At 42.1% G+C, this 15811-nt stretch overlaps 1 protein-coding gene across 13 annotated transcripts in view; it reads right to left on the reverse strand.

Moving 5' to 3' along the window:
• Nucleotides 1–15811, reverse strand: part of LPP (LIM domain containing preferred translocation partner in lipoma) — a 336281-nt gene that overhangs the window by 44468 nt on the left and 276002 nt on the right. For all 13 annotated transcript variants that reach the window (XM_067002299.1, XM_067002298.1, XM_067002300.1 and 10 more), the window contains one exon: nucleotides 14507–14676. In XM_067002299.1, coding sequence (XP_066858400.1) covers nucleotides 14507–14676 — 170 coding nt within the window. The remainder of the gene's footprint in view (nucleotides 1–14506; nucleotides 14677–15811) is intronic.

The following is a 15811-nucleotide window of genomic DNA, read 5'->3' on the forward strand; positions in this document are numbered from 1 at the left end:
TGTTCAGCTCAGGTCAGACTCAAAGCCCACCAATCCACATACTGGTGACAGTTTTTCCACTGGTGGGATTTGGCTCAAGTTTTTTTCTGGTAATCACTCGCTGCTTATCCACAAGCTGGGTTTGTTGGGCTCACTCTTGGAGCTTCAGAAGGTAACCAAGCTCTTCCTAACACTGAGGAAAAGGCAACAGGGTCCTTCACATGCATACCCTATGACCCTTATAGACATATGAATAGGAAGCACTGGGAGGGGGAAGTACAAGCCAAACAGTGACTGCTGTCAGAGACCTGAAGTCACATTGATCCCCATGCAAGGGTTAGAGCTGGGATGGGTCCCATCCACATCCGTGCAGGAGCAAACTCCTTCGACGCAAGGAAACTTGCTTCTCAGTTCCCTGTCTCACTTCAGACATCAATGCTCACCTTCTCAACGCAAAAGAAAAAAAGCAAGAAAGGTAACAAACATCTTCTGCCAACACCTACGTGCATACACATGCACAAATATTTTGGAGAAACTGAAGAATCTGTAGATGGAGGGGTTAGTGCCAGATTTTTAAAAATTATTAAACATTATGTACAAAGAAAACATAATTAGCTCCTACGGGATGTAAAAAAAATTACCCATGAATGAGGGGAAAATGGATAACCACTCCTGGGCTTGCCACTTGTGAATTATTTAATAATCACTCCCCAGCAGATGGAATATATTTATCCACCCCATTGGAGCACATTTTGCAATTTATTTACGCTGCTTTAAAATGATTATTTATTTAAAAAATAAACAAGGTATCCACAAGGGAAAATGGAAGTAAACACAAACTAAAAGAGAAAAATGCATCTTTTAAGCTTTTTCAGTTAATTTTAGGGAATTTCCACTGAAAATCACTTGAATCCTCCTTACTTATCTTTGGCTTTAGAGAACAGAAATTGAAAAATGTTAATGGAGTCAGTCTAGAATCCTCACAAGAGGGGCACTTTATGAGATAGGAGTCTGTGCCTCTTACAGAGTCATTAGCCACATTGTCTTGGGTAACAAATCTGATTCAGCTCCCATTACTATAACAGAACACATTCACATCAGGATCACTGGGAGCAGGCCCATGGCTTAGACTACTTTGCTTTGTAGGAACAGTTCTCTTGTCTAACCTAGACTGACTCTACACCAGTGGCCCAAACAGCGCTTAGCCTTGCCATTTGATTAGCTTCTTATTCTAAAAAAAGGGTGCCATTTAGCAAACATTGAAAATGCAAAAGGTATTATTTAGTACTGTGTAAGCGTATGAGTTTACTGCCTGCTTCTGGAATTAAAATAGCAATTCTGAGCAAAAGGCCTTGGCCACCCGACAGCAAAGTGTGCTACTGGTAACTACAGAGTAATTGGGACAAACTTGAGAGAGGTCCCCAGAAGAAAGACCTGATCCAGGCAGATAAGTCATTACAGATGGATTCAGGCTTCAGACTCGTCCTGTGCTGGTCTCTGTGTACGTACAAGTATGTATTAGCTGTGTAAGGTTGCACAAAAGCTCTACTACTCAAGTGGGCACAGATTGTTTAGGAAACAGAAGTCATCTGGGAGAAGTCAAGAGACTTCCTGACCCAGAGCATAACACAAGTTTCCATACTTTGCCTGCACTAAACAACAACAAAAAACCAGCCCTGAAATACTATCCCCCCACACAAAAAAAATGCAAGGAAAAAACAACCAACAACAAAACCACACACAAAACTAGCTGCTGTTGGTGAAACCTTTTCAAATTTAATTTTTCCAAGAGTCTACTATAATTTTCTTGAAGACCAGGGAACATTATTAATGGCTATCAAATGCAGGAAAGTCCCGTGACAAGATCATCATCAATGGCTGCTGGAGAAAATACTTCCAAAAGTGAAAGAACCACCAGATGACTTAGTTGCCAAGAGTTCAATTCTCATTGTCAATAGCAAGTTAAGAGACCAAAAAGCAGCAAGTTCATCAGTCACTTATGTGCTTTGCAGAAATGCTTCTCCAAGTCCCAAAGATAATGGCTTTTCTCATACCTTGTTTCCCTTCCCCAGACCAAGAAAACCCACAACTAATATAGAGCAAAATGTGTTTTGTAGAAGAGAGAACAGAATTGCAGACATGGATGCCAGGGCTTTGTCAGATGACTAGTTTGGTAGAAGGGCTATGCTACTTTAACTGGTATAGTAAATGCTGTATGGTTTTAATCTTAAAATGAACTACTAGAATAATACTAGTTAAAGAGTTCTGACTGAGAAGAGCAAATTGATGTGTTCTTCTCTTTGCTAGGGAATGGCTCAAACATAAGCAAATCTCTTGAACTTGGGCTTCTACACTTTTCAACAAGCAAGCCGCATGGACCTCAAGAATTTCAACATCCTGGAAGGGCAGAAGCAAATTCACCGCATATTACTTTCGGAAAGGCAAATCAGATTTTAGAAGTCATTTCCATCACAACAATCTAACGTATGATTATGGACACAAATACAGATGTGCACTTCATCTCTGCCGGGATGCGGACGCTGCAGGCAAGGGAGTGCAATGCTCCTCTGCCCCCTCCTGAGAATGCAAAATGCAAGTGTCAAACGCTTCATGTGGAGTTATGCGCTCATTCATTTTAAAGACAGAAAGGATTAAATACATCTACATAAAGGAAAGAAAAAGTGTTTAAACAACAATAAAAGAAGATTTAGTGGTATTAATAAAGAACTCCCTTAAACCAGCATGTCACCATTAAAGTAATTAATAGGGCATGCAAGACACTTCAGCAGAAAGCGAGCAGAGCTCACATTAGAGCCTTTTAAGTTTTCACATGACCTTAAGATAGACTACGGCATTTCTGTGCAGAAGTACCCTCTAAAACAGAGATGGGGCATTCAAGTCCATAAAAAAGTGATTTTAAAATTTAACTGATATGGTGCAAGTCTAAAACGCAAAGGTTAAGGGAATATTAGAAGGGCAATAATTCTATCTGATTAAACTTTTATCTGAAGTGACAATAAAATGTTCAGAATGAATTAAGGATTTTATTAACAGATGCAGCAGCTCTATAAAAGAGATCAAAATCCAAGTGGCAGAGAAGAGAGACTTTACTTTTTTTTTCCTAGTCTGGATGGAGGTAATATTACTATAAAACTTTAATCTTATTGCCATGCCACAGTGAGAGTAAACCTGTCAGAGGTAAAAACAAATCTAGACAGCTTTCTCTTCCTCCTCTATGCTGCAAGGACCTCTTTTCAGCATATAAGTATGAACACACATATTCTATGTATGGCTTTGATCCTAGAGGTGACAGGCAGACAGGTTACGTGCTGGCAATTCACCTGGACTTCTGCGGGTTGCGACATTCCCCGGGTGGTAAGTACAGGTAAGTTATATGGACCGTTCCGAATGAATACTGAGCAGAAATCGGTGCTATGCCACTGGGGACCCTTCAGCACATTTCAGCCTTTCCAGAATGGAATTAACTGTTTGAGGACTACTTCGGGTATTTTAGTTAACACCTCTGTGCAATAAAAGGATCACACTGATTTCTGAGCCCTTGAGCAAATGCATTTCACTACCGTAGGCGATTAAATTTACACCAGCCACAAATCTGTGGAACAGCATAAAATAAAAGCCTCCTGTGAAAATCCTCAGCCAAAGCAAGGCACGTATCACTTAGAGCAGGGCTCAGTCCCATCAGGGTGGTTTAGGTTCGGCAGTATTTGCCAGCTGTGACTTAGGCCATCACTGGTTTTTCCCTCAATTCTGGCAATTCGGTTGCCTTGGTGATAGCTGCAGTGCCTGTGGGAGGTGTGCTGCAAAACGCCTCCCACCCGTTTGGCTTTCCCAAGAAATCCGGAGCCTTTTGCTGCTGGCAGCAATACCACAGTGGCTCTTCCACTGCCCTCTGCACCCACCAGGGGCACAGCCTGGCCCCCAACCCATCCATCCCACACCATAGCCTCTATGCAAGGACCCAGGGCTCAACCCCTCTTTAGCTCCCTGCAAAGCCACACCACATGCTACAGCCCTACCAAATGCTGAGGAGTGAGCCCAGGAGAACCTCAGGGATGTCCAAACCTGATGTGCATCCTTCTTTTACTACTCTACCCACATGGAAAAAAAAAAAAGAAGAGTGGCTCCAAAGAAGAGCAACCAACTGCAAATTGCCAGGGAGACTAAGATGTCAAACAAATATTTTTCTTTTCACAACAGAACATAAATATTTGGCAGCACATTTAATTTAAAAAGTCTAAAAGTTACTCAAATAGAGGGAGGAACGTTGCTATGATGTTCGCTTGCTTCCTAAAATATGACCAGTCACAGATGGCTTGCTGTAGGAAATATTAAATAAATTTTTAAAAGTGTTGTCTGGCTTATGCACAGATTGCATTTACACAGATACCTCTGTTGGTGGAGCGCCAAGATGGTGTATTGGTTCAAACATGTCCTTAAACAAAAAGCTACGTTGTCAAGAGCTAATGGAATATTCATACTTAAAAGTCTCAATTCCTGATAATAATCAGTGTTGAAATGTAAATTAACTTCCAGATGTTATTTTTTTCCCCACTTGCTGTATTTCCCTTTACAAGCAAGGGAAACTACCCAGGTCAGTAGCAACTTTTTAGTTTTGGGCACCATAACCATTACTTGTTCAGAATTTTGGAGCAGTTTGAAAAGGATACCTGTATGAAGAGCACCAGGTAACATTAGAGTTGTACAACAACCTAAGGCCCACGCAGCAGCATTAGAGAGCCCAAGAGCACAGATGTAAAGACAATGAGCCACAGCACTGGACTATCAAATGTTAGCAGATTAACTACAGCAGGAAAACGAAAACCAAAACAATTGACGCAATACAAAGATCTTTTGCAGTCCCCAGCATTTGCAGCAGTCCATTCCTATAGTGCTTGAAGAAGCCTATCAAATTCCCGCTTTACACTTGATTACTGTTCTAAAAACAACCATGTTCCTAAAGGGTCCTGTTCTACAGAACAAGAACATGTCACAAAGCTTAGTTTTTGATGACAGCGAAGCCTTGGACGAGCTGGGCATGGTGCATAACATTTGTAACCAGTTTCCAAGTCCCTGCACTTATTGAACCGTCTCAGAGAGCTGGGCAGTAAATCTGCTCAGAGGGCTACAGCGTCAGGTTGCTGTGAAAAACCCATGTGGTGCTTGGGTGTGGAAACAACAGGCAGGGGAAAAGAAGGGGCAATGCTGTGCAGATCTCATCACATGTTTTAAGCCACCCAGATGCCATGCCAGCTCCCTGCAGCACGGCAGGCTTGCTGATGTGCCCACCGGTGCCATTGTTGCCCTGACACACACGGATGGTCCCCAAATGATGGACAAATGGTCCCCAAATGATGGGTGCAGACACACTGACCACAGGGCTCATTTACTGCGTTAACCAAGGTGTGCTCTGCTGCAGTGAGAGCTGCCACCAACCAGCACAGTCATCGCTTGTCCCCAGCAAACACAACAGCTAAGCAGTACCAGATTCCAGCTATAATCTGGTCTTCCTTCTGCCCGAAATACCCCAGCGGATGATTTACCTTTTCTGTTAATATTGTACTTGGCCCACACCTTTGTGATCAGTGCAGCTGTGAGAGAAAACACTTGCAATTTGCTTTTACCCTCTATAAGCACCAAACACTCATGATACTCTTAGAATCAATAAACTTTCTCTCCTGTCATCATTCATGCTTGTTGTGCTTTCCCTAAACTGGCATGAATTTGTTTTTCTAACCAGAAATCTACCGAGCCCATTGGGGTTTGTGCGTGTGTGCGATGGCAAGTTAAACAGTTTCCTCTACTGCAAACAAACATCGCACGCAGGCAAGCTGATGTCCTGGAGTGAAGAAACAGAGGCAGGACGCTAGAGGGAGGATCGACTCACAGACTGAGCTTCTGCCAGAGCAAATTCCTCGGAGTGTGGCTTCACCACGGAGACGGGTTGAAGTGGCAAGCTGCAAACGCCCGCTCGCCTCCCTGGCAGTCGGGCTTGCAAATTGCTGTCTGGACCAAAGCACGAGGACATCTTGAATAAGAGCGAGCGAGACAAGGCTTTCTGTTTTCTGAAAGGCTGCTAAAGGTAAATTGTACCTGCTAAATCCACACACAGCCCAGGACAGAGTCAGCTCTGTTACTGGCAGCTATCACAGCCTGGCTGCTTTACCAGCAGCTCCACAAGCATAAGAGCCATGGTGTAAAATAACCAGAAGGTTTGCTAACTATATTAACCCTCTATTTTCTTGTGTGAATTCTGACTTATCTGTGGACACTGGCATTTTGACATTACTGTGTTGAGCAGGACCGAGCAAATTCAGTAACACATGGATCTGATGGAAATGCACACCTAAATTACAGGACCTATTCCAAACAAACCACAGCCCTTCAAAATAACTGCCTTCAGTGGTTTGAAGGGACAAATAACTACGTGGGATTATAAGCAAGCAGTAAAACTCATGGAAAGGAATACTGTCACAGTACCTCCCACCCTCCTGAGTTTTTTGAGAGCCCTCACTCAACTTCCAGCTGCTCTTCACATTCACCTCATACCAGTGCCCAAGTCCCCAGAGTGCAGTTGTTTGAGGAGGGGAAGAAAAGAAAGGTAACTCCTTCACTTGAAGATCTCTGCAGGCTCAACTGCAACTAGGCAGTGTGTTGGGACGTGGAAGACCCACACTGCAGGCTGTGCCTGTGGTCCTGGACAAGTTGCTTGAGCTCAGAAGTGGAGCACCCAGGGCTAGGAGACGACCCCTGGACCTACCCTTACCTAGGTCAACCAGACCTAAACCATTCTTTAGAAATGCCTGCACCGCCTGTCCTTGAAGGCTTCCAACAATATTCATGGCCCTTTCTAAACAAGCTGCATTTAATCTCCTTGGGGACAGCTGTCTGCTTGCAATAAGCTGACAGTGCCACCGCCCTTTCCACCTACCTGCTGCTGTTTACCAGTAAGTTTGTACTGAGGTGGAGGCCACTGCCTGTCATTCACTGGCTCATCATAAGGATAGTTTATTAGAGATGGATCTCTAGATGCTACTCAGGTAGCAAAAAGGATAAAAGCAGTAAAGAATATGCTGAGAAGGCAGCAAGTTACAGCTGAAAGTAAAGCAGAGGTGAGTGCTACAGGCTTGACATCTAATATTCATCCATACTTAATTGCAAATGAAGATTCTCCTACTAATGCTGTGCGTAAGACTTTCTTCTTGACTTATAAGCTGTTTCTGCTAGCTCTAGAAGGCATATGCAAGAGTTGGACTACCTTCTAAAATGAAATCTCAACACACAGCTTGAAGTCATTGCTAAATGAATTCACTGTCCCCACTACTGCAGTATGATCCGTAAGCAGATGTATAGCCAGGAGCCATAATGGCTCTACAGAAAGGGAGACTATTATCTTCCTAAGAATACACAATTAGTCAGTGGAGTTCACCCTGTGAGGTGAGAAATTCACTGAGTGGCAACAGCTGGTCCTTCACAATGTCATCTTCATTCAGATATGACAAGAACTCCCTCCACAAAGTTCCCAAGGTCTAATTTTTCTAGATTACACATGTCAAAGCAATGCTTCCTTTACATAATCAAATATGATAAACATCCCTAATTATAGGAGCTCAAGGCAGAGACAAGAAGACAACTGAAGATTTTGGAGATGCCAACACACACAGGAGGAAAGATCTGGATTTTACTAGGAAACCACAGAAGTCCCATACAGAAACCCTAGTGTAGAGCAGGAGCCTTCACTTCATAAGGACATATAAATGTCCTTGCAGATATCTGTCCATGCAGATAAACCACGCAGAGGAGTGGTTTCCATCCATCCATCCTTAGCAAAATTTTGGCCTACCAAGACATCTCCCACCTAGTTAATCAGCCCTACTTCATGGCCAATCTTGCAACACCGCTGTACATATTAAGATGCTATCCAGCACTGTGATGACTTTTCCAGAAATATTCCCCTTATAACACTGGTACCATCACACTGTTTTAGCTCCGCAGTCCACAGCTGGTCTTTCTCTTAAGCAACACTCCACTCAACTTTCTGGAAAGTTAATTATACCAAGGTGGGGCCTGATCCCCTTGCTATCTGTTTCAATGTCAATCAGCTGCATTTGCAACAGTCAACAACATGAAGGCAAACATCAACTGTAGGTTGAAAATAGGGTGCACAACACCTTTAATCCCATCCAGTGATTCAGAATGGTTAGCCAAGCAGATCCTGCTGTGCTGAGAAGAGAATAATTTTGTCTTTAAGCCACCCTCAGCAGAGAGGTGTCTGGTCTAGCTCAGAGAATCCTCCACCAAGGTGAGCCCAGTGCAATTCTTGGCAGGGCTGTTCCTTCAGTATCTTCTAAACTTACTAGGAGTTATTTCTTTTACAGCCTCAGTTCAGACACTTCTTTGTCCTGTCCTTGCTGGGCAGTGAGATGAATTGGCCCTGTCCTCTTTGATATGCCCCTCTGAGTCTCCAGAGGGGCTGCTATCACCTCAAGGTATGCTTTCTCCCCTTCCTTTATCATTCTGGTTTAGAAAGGAGGTTACTAAAAAAAAAACACCCTGCCTTCTCACTCAAAAAGGAAACTTTTCCTTCTGATTAGAGACAAAACAAGAGGCATGACCCAACCCTTAACAGCTGATAGTCCACTAAAAAAAAAAGTTCATACTTCACATGGGTCAGCTAAGATCAGCATCTGCCCCAGTTTTGATAGAAGCTGTTTCACTGACATTCTCTCAGGCATTTTTGTACCTCCTAGACTTGAACTCCTGAAAGCTCCAGGTGTAGCTTCCGTAACAGCACCCTGTCCTCCTCCATTTTATGCTCTGATTGCTGAAGACCATTTACCAAAGCAGCAGTACTGAGCCTATGCCCCCTCCCCTACCTCAACTTCCACCTGTATTTTTTTAAATATATCAGACGAGTTGAGTGGAAACTAACAGAAAGAGCTGTTAAACTCTTATGGATTTATTCATTTTCAGTTTTACAGATGATCAGTTTACCAGGAATGACAGTCATCTTTACCACCTAGGAGTTTTTTTTTTTTTTTCTCCAAAGACATCACCAGTTGGGTCTAGACTAGCAAAATTATCAAAGCTAATAATCAATAGGATCAAAATGTGCCTGCAAGCAAGCCAAGACTCTGGGCCCGTTTTATGTCTGCTATGCCCACAGGCTTCCTCCGCCGAGGGCATGAAACCCAGGAGGCAGGAGCTGGCTGCACCGCAGCAGCAACGCTTTTAGGGTCACAGGTTCAGCTCCCTGCTGCCAGTGACTCAAGCAGGAGCTCAGCACTAAAACAAGCAACACCAGCTTTTTTTTTTCCTAGGAGAAGACTGAAGAAGAGCATTGATCTCAATGAAAAATTTCGAGGGCAGAAAAATTCCACCATGTAAAGAGTGCGTGACTTCTCTTTAGTTTATTTTATATTTTTGTTCCAGTTGTCATTTTGAATTCAAACTCTTTGGAAAGCAGGCATAATAGTCTTAATGATCCCATTGAGCAGTTTAAATTCAAATTGTGGAGCACTCGCAATACCATGCTGGCAGCACTTTCCATAAATTACTCTCAAATTCAATACGTTGCTTGACAAAAACAAGAATAAAGGGCTTTTTACTTTAAAAAGAAGAAAACTTGTATCATGAAAAAAAATCTTTAAATTATAGTTTCTCTTTTCTGGTCCAATTTAAATTGTTACATGGTTGCTAAATTAGTGCTGTAATCTCTGCTTACAAATTGCAGAATTATTTTTAAAAATAGATATAATTTTACTGCAGGGATCAACCTCACGTTCAGCTAGATGTGCTGGAGGTGCCTTCTCTGGAGCAGGTTTTGAACAGCCACATTCTTGTGTGCGCACAGGATGAGGTTTACGATACCAGACACGTGAGAGCTGACAGTCGCTTTACCAGAGATTTCCAATGAGCACAAATTGAGTTAACACTGAGATTTCCTAATGATCAACAAATTTAAGCTTCCGCAGGATGCTCTGTGGCACCAGCGGCTCTAGTTGTACCGTTTCATGAAATATCTAGATTTCTCCTTATTATGGCCTGACCTATCTCCTCCTACTGCACTACAGCCTCAACAGGCCAGAAAGTTAGAAGCTAGTAAGAGGTAGAAACCTTCCATTTTTTGTCTGTGTGCACCCCCAAAAAAACCTTAACTGATGAAAGAAGTGGAGCACTATAACCCTGCATTTAAATCTGGGAAATGGTGATCAAGGCATGAAGTCATGCGCAATTCTTCCTCCTTCAAGCCCTCCCAGTACTATGGAAAGACGAACCTCGCCCTGCAAAATCCCTGCAAGTGATCTCTGGGGTAGGTTTTAAGGTTATATTCTCATATCTGGTAGCGTGCAGCAGCACCTGGAAGCTTCCATCACTGGGTCTCCACATGCACTTCCCTCAGGGCCCAGCAGTAGGTTGCATTAACTTGGGCATGGCAGGAGAAGTCCTCCGAGGCCAGGAGCATCTGCCAGAGCTTTCTGTGCTAAGTGCAGGTGCTCAGCACCTCTCAGCCCACAACCTCACAGAAAGTTTATCTCCTACCGTCAGCCACTGGACTGAGGGGAAAGGGGATAAAGAATGGAGGGAAATTTCTATGTCCTGGAGAAAGTCATCAGGACATCAGAGAACACCCCATTCACAAAACAGCAGCATCACTCTTGCCAGACTGGTGTGTCTGGTTAACCTTGTGTTCAGTCCTTACAATAATACTGTATTTGGAAAGCAGACAGCTGGCACTGCTCTAACATCTTGCTCTTCAATCTTTTACAACAACAGTTCTACTGATATTACTCTTAACCTTTTCTTTGCACCGAGCCCAGTGCTAAGATCTCTTCAACTACAGAGGAAGCAAACCAAATGTTTTTTGTCAGTAACTTGCCCTGTAACAGAGGAGCAAAGTATACTGATAACATATTGCAGACAGCATTCTTCACATGTACAGCAGTAAGCTGGTTACACTGGAAACCCTATCGTGATATTTCAGATGTTACTTGCCTGTCATAAGGACTAGGAGACATCTGCCTCCTATTAATGCTTTATTTCTTACAGTTGCTTTTGGTTGAGCAGAAGCATCTTAATGGAGAAGACTGGTACTCTTTTAGAAATAACATTAATAATGAAAGAATCCTTGGATGCAGAGCAAAACCAGCAAACATTGGCAACAAAACTCTCTGCATTCATACAGAAGTGATGGTGACTGGCTTTTGGGTGTTTTTTTTTTTTTGTGAAAAAATTAACTCTGGTACTCACGTTTCTCCTAGTAAATGTTTTTAAACAGGTGATTGACTTCCTTGGATGTTAGTTCAGACTTTTGGGGAACTTCATCTTAACTGGGTCACTAATAAAATCAGAAACAAAAGCAAAATACAACACTTCTGCAGGCTATTTAAGCCTGGTATTGACTAAATACTAATTAAATACAACTCTCCACAGTAATCTTAATTACTCCACCACAACTAAGAGTCACATAAACTGAGAAGATTAGCCAACTCTAATCGTTGAAAAAAGTGCATTTTTGATTTTGCACATAGTTTTTGTGTGTATGGCCGTGAGTCACACAAGGGAATTATGAAAAACAAGAATTCATGAATTTGTATACCAGGTCTAGGCAAATATTAGAGTCGACCTTCTTTAATGTAAATGCAGCAGCTTCGTCTAATGGCCTACATAACAGACCAAGAGTTTTGAACACAGAGAGGTGGGGATGTGTGGTGGAAATCAGCATGAATTAGACCAGTAAATAAGCATCATGGAATTATTCAGACTGATACCAGCTGAGAACCCTGTTCCCAGAGCTGGCTGCAGCCGCTGATTAGCTGTGAAGCCTTGGGCCAGCCAGGCAGGCTCCACCTTCCATGGGAATTCAGGCCCCCAGGAACCTGGGTCTGGGATCTTCAGTCCCATTGATTTCCTACAGAACTCCAAGCATCCAAGTTATTTTCTGATAGGACTTGGAAAAGCTCAGAAGAAAACCAAACTAGTCTTCAACTCAGCAAAATCCTTAAGCGCAGACTAGATTTTAGGCAAGTGATTAACTCTCATTGACTTCAGTATGACTGCACCCCCAGAGGGATATCTCATGCCACTTGGTACCATGCTCAGCTATAAAAGCTGGGGGAAGGAGGAGGAAGAGGGGCATGCTTGGAGTGATGGCATTTGTCTTTCCAAGAAACTGTTACAAAGGATGAGCCCGGCTCTCCTGGAAGTGGCTGAACACCTGCCTGCTGACGGGAAGTAGCAAGTGAATTCCTTGTTTTGCTTTCTGTGTGGCTTTTGCTCTACCTAGTAAACTGTCCTCATCTCAACCCATGAGTTCTCACACTTTTACCTTTCTAATTCTCTCCCCCAACCTAACTCGGGAGACTGCGCAAGCAGCTGCATGGTGCTAAGCTGCCTGCCAGGTTAAACCACAACACAGGCTATAGAGTTTAATTTTTACTTGTGTTATTTATTTTTGCTAAATCAGATTGCCAGATTCCTGCTTTTCCATTTCCCATTCATGGTACCAACCGTCCAGCTACCCATCAGTAGGACAATCCCTTCCCCTTCATGTGCAGCAGCATCCATCAATCCTAAAGTGTTTTGGGTTGAGTCCATAACCATTTTTTGTGGATTGTACGAATGAACATTTAAAGGCCCCTTCTGATTATATAAGAGAACGCTATTAAACATTTACTCATTCCTCTCTACTCAGAGCTGCAAAGCCGTATTGCAGAACATACAAATGCAGATGCAACCAGGCAATTATCATTCCTTTATCCCTTAAATAGATAGAAGACAAATTTGAAAGAAAATGAGGAACAGAATCCTTCTTCCTTTCCTTTTTTTATCCTTTTATCTCCCAATGTAGGAAGTTTACTGAACCCTTGCCAACAATTCACTCAGGCTAATGAAGTGTATAAGTAATGGGATTATTTAATCTTAAACCATTACTACAGTGGCTAATGCAGATGTTTTCCCAAACTAAAGCAGATGAGTGGCAAAGAATGCGTGCTTGATTTAAAAAAGAAAAGTATCAATCTGCAAGCAGATGAAGTCATTTCCATCCTGAAGTGAATAAAATGTTTAACTCCAGTTGTATGAAGTTGTTCCTATCCCATTATGAACGCACCTTCCTGAAATCTGCAGTGCTTTGCACGTGGTCAAAGTTCCCACAAAATTAACCTTATAGTTTTTATGGTACAATCATTTCAGTGCAAACAAAAAATGGAAATGTTTAAGAAGTATATTTTTCAATCAAAAAATCACTTAGTTTTTGAAAGTCAATTCCCATGGTTCATCTATCACTGCCACTGTAAATAAGACAGAATCTTCCCTTTTTATATTCAATATTTCAGCAATAATCCCACTGCAAAGACTCCACAGAAACAGAAGGAATAAAGGGATATTGGTAGCATTTACAGAAATACCTATTATTTCTTTAATTATTGAAATACCAGAAATGTCAAGAAAAGCAATTTCTGCTTTCAGAAGTGCAGTCTAATTCTGGAAAGGCCTCACCCTCCCACCCCCTAAAAAAACAACAACAACCACCCATCAAATATCTCTATAAATAAAAGATGCAATACAGCATACTGGTGGTACATTGGCCTTCACAGAATTTTACCTTTTTCTTGCAGAGTTAACAGGTAGAACTTGAATGCTACAGTTACCAACCTTAAACTAGACTTCGGTTTAAAATAAGCTTAATTTAACAGTGTGCAAAAAAAGTAAGGGCTTATAAAAAGGACTCTGAATTTGAGGTTTACAGGAAGACCCATCAATGCTTTAAGAATGTTCTGGTGCTTTCCTCATTCTAAATTATAGGGATTATCCCAACATATTGTATGCTAAGGTCACAGTAAAGTAAGGCCTCAGGTTAGGTGATGTTCCTTTAATTTGCAACTGTACAACTGGTTCCAATTGTCTTTTATGTGAGCCTCTTAAAAGGTGCAGCTCCTCAGAGCAACTGTTGATTGTTTGATTTAAGAGCTTGCTGGAAGCATAAAATGAAATTTTAGGATAAGGTAAGCTTCAGAAAAATATCCAATCCAAAAGTTCAGTGGAGAGACTTCCATTAATATTAAACAACACGAAGGGCAGTTTTAGAAGTTTTAATGCTATCTTGAGTCCCATCTTTCATTTTAGTGCGCATCAACATCTGTACGGGTTTTGGTATCAGGTTTCTCAATGCAAAAAGCTTCTGAGAACAATACTACCTCTTAAAAAAGGAAATAAATTGCTGCACAGTCCTTACAGGGCTGAAATAATCACAAAAAGCACCTCTTTCCCCTGCTTTGGCCACTTCATTTTGCAGCTTAAATAGCACAGAAAGTAAAGTTAACCTAAGAAGCTGAAGAGATCTGAGTTCTTCTAAAGACCACAGAAAACTAGTGCCTACAGTATTGCCATGAGATTTAACTGTAAACTGAGGCTTTAACTGTAAGGCGGGAGTATTGCAGTGAAGGAAATACATGTTTCCGCTGTCTGAGCATTAAAAATCAAAGGGTAAATAATCACGGGTACTTACGATATAGCAGGGTTCACAGTAGGCTTTCTTCTCCACTGCGTAGAAAGGCTGTCCCCTCAGCTTGTTGTTGCACATCATGCAGGTGAAGCACTCCACGTGGAAGACCTGGTCCATGGCCGTGCAGCCAGTGCCTTCCCCAACAACATTCTCCCCACAGCGGGCACAGCGGCCTGTCACCAGAAGGAAGGGACATGAGTCAGGGCAAACTCCCATCCTCAACTGGGAAGAGGGTGCTCCTGCGTGTCTGTACTGAAAATCCTGAAATCATTATTGCTGGTGCTAGTAACCAGTGATTATCATAAGGAACCTGAGCCCCAGATGCAAACCATTCAGCTATCATCTAACCCAGCTATATAGTCACCCTCAGCTCCTCAGCTAGATGGGATAAACCTGTGTTGAAAGACTTGCCTCTACATGAAAGGATTTTGTGGTACGAGACCTCATAAAGCTGCCTGGTGGCAGCACAATTGTTACCATTTAAAGAGTAGTTTTTGCTTGTACAGCTTAAACCAATTCTCTCAATGGAGCCAATTATACCAGCAAAAAGACTTCACTTTTATGATATTGCTAGTATAGCAGTATCAATCTGTGCTCTTGCTAACGTGCTGATGCTGACATAGTTCCTATTTTGAATAAAAAGTAGTAGCTAAGGACCGAGTGATCACAAAGAGCGCAAAATCATCTCCTACATAGAAAAATTACTTTTTTGTGCTTGAAGATTATTAATATGGATTAAGACACTATGTCTATTCAAAGTAAAGAAGCTGATCTATGAATACTTGATTCTTACTATAATTCAAGAAAGGTGTATCAGAAGCTGCTAATAAGGACTCTAAGTAAAGAGAAGCTCTAAGAATTCTATCTGTTTCTGAAAAAGGTCCCTAATACAATACACAAATACGTAACACAAAAAAATCTGTGTGCACAAACATACAAGGCTTGCTACCTTGTCTACATCGATGCTGAAGAAGTTACGGGGCAGAAGTGAAGAAGGGTTTTTAGAGAAAGAGGATTTCTTAGATCGTGGGGAAAAGACATTTTCCTATAGAAGACTGTAGTGCAGAGATGATGGAAAAGAGTGGGCGAAAGGCACACCTTTGCAATTTTGCTCATATGCTGAAAGGCAACAATTCATTTTAAACTGTGATATCCCAGGCAGATTTGAAGTCCTTGGCCAGCAGTCAGTGTTGAGAGTAGTTCGTACACAAAGCCATGGAGGGAAGTTAGGATAACAACCTCAGTCACCCTGCACAAGATAGCCCTACCAAAGGCAATGGAGCATCTATGGTCTGGGGCATTATCCTA

The sequence above is a fragment of the Anser cygnoides genome, chromosome 9, assembly GCF_040182565.1.
Source record: "Anser cygnoides isolate HZ-2024a breed goose chromosome 9, Taihu_goose_T2T_genome, whole genome shotgun sequence".
In the NCBI taxonomy this organism is placed as follows: domain Eukaryota; kingdom Metazoa; phylum Chordata; class Aves; order Anseriformes; family Anatidae; genus Anser; species Anser cygnoides.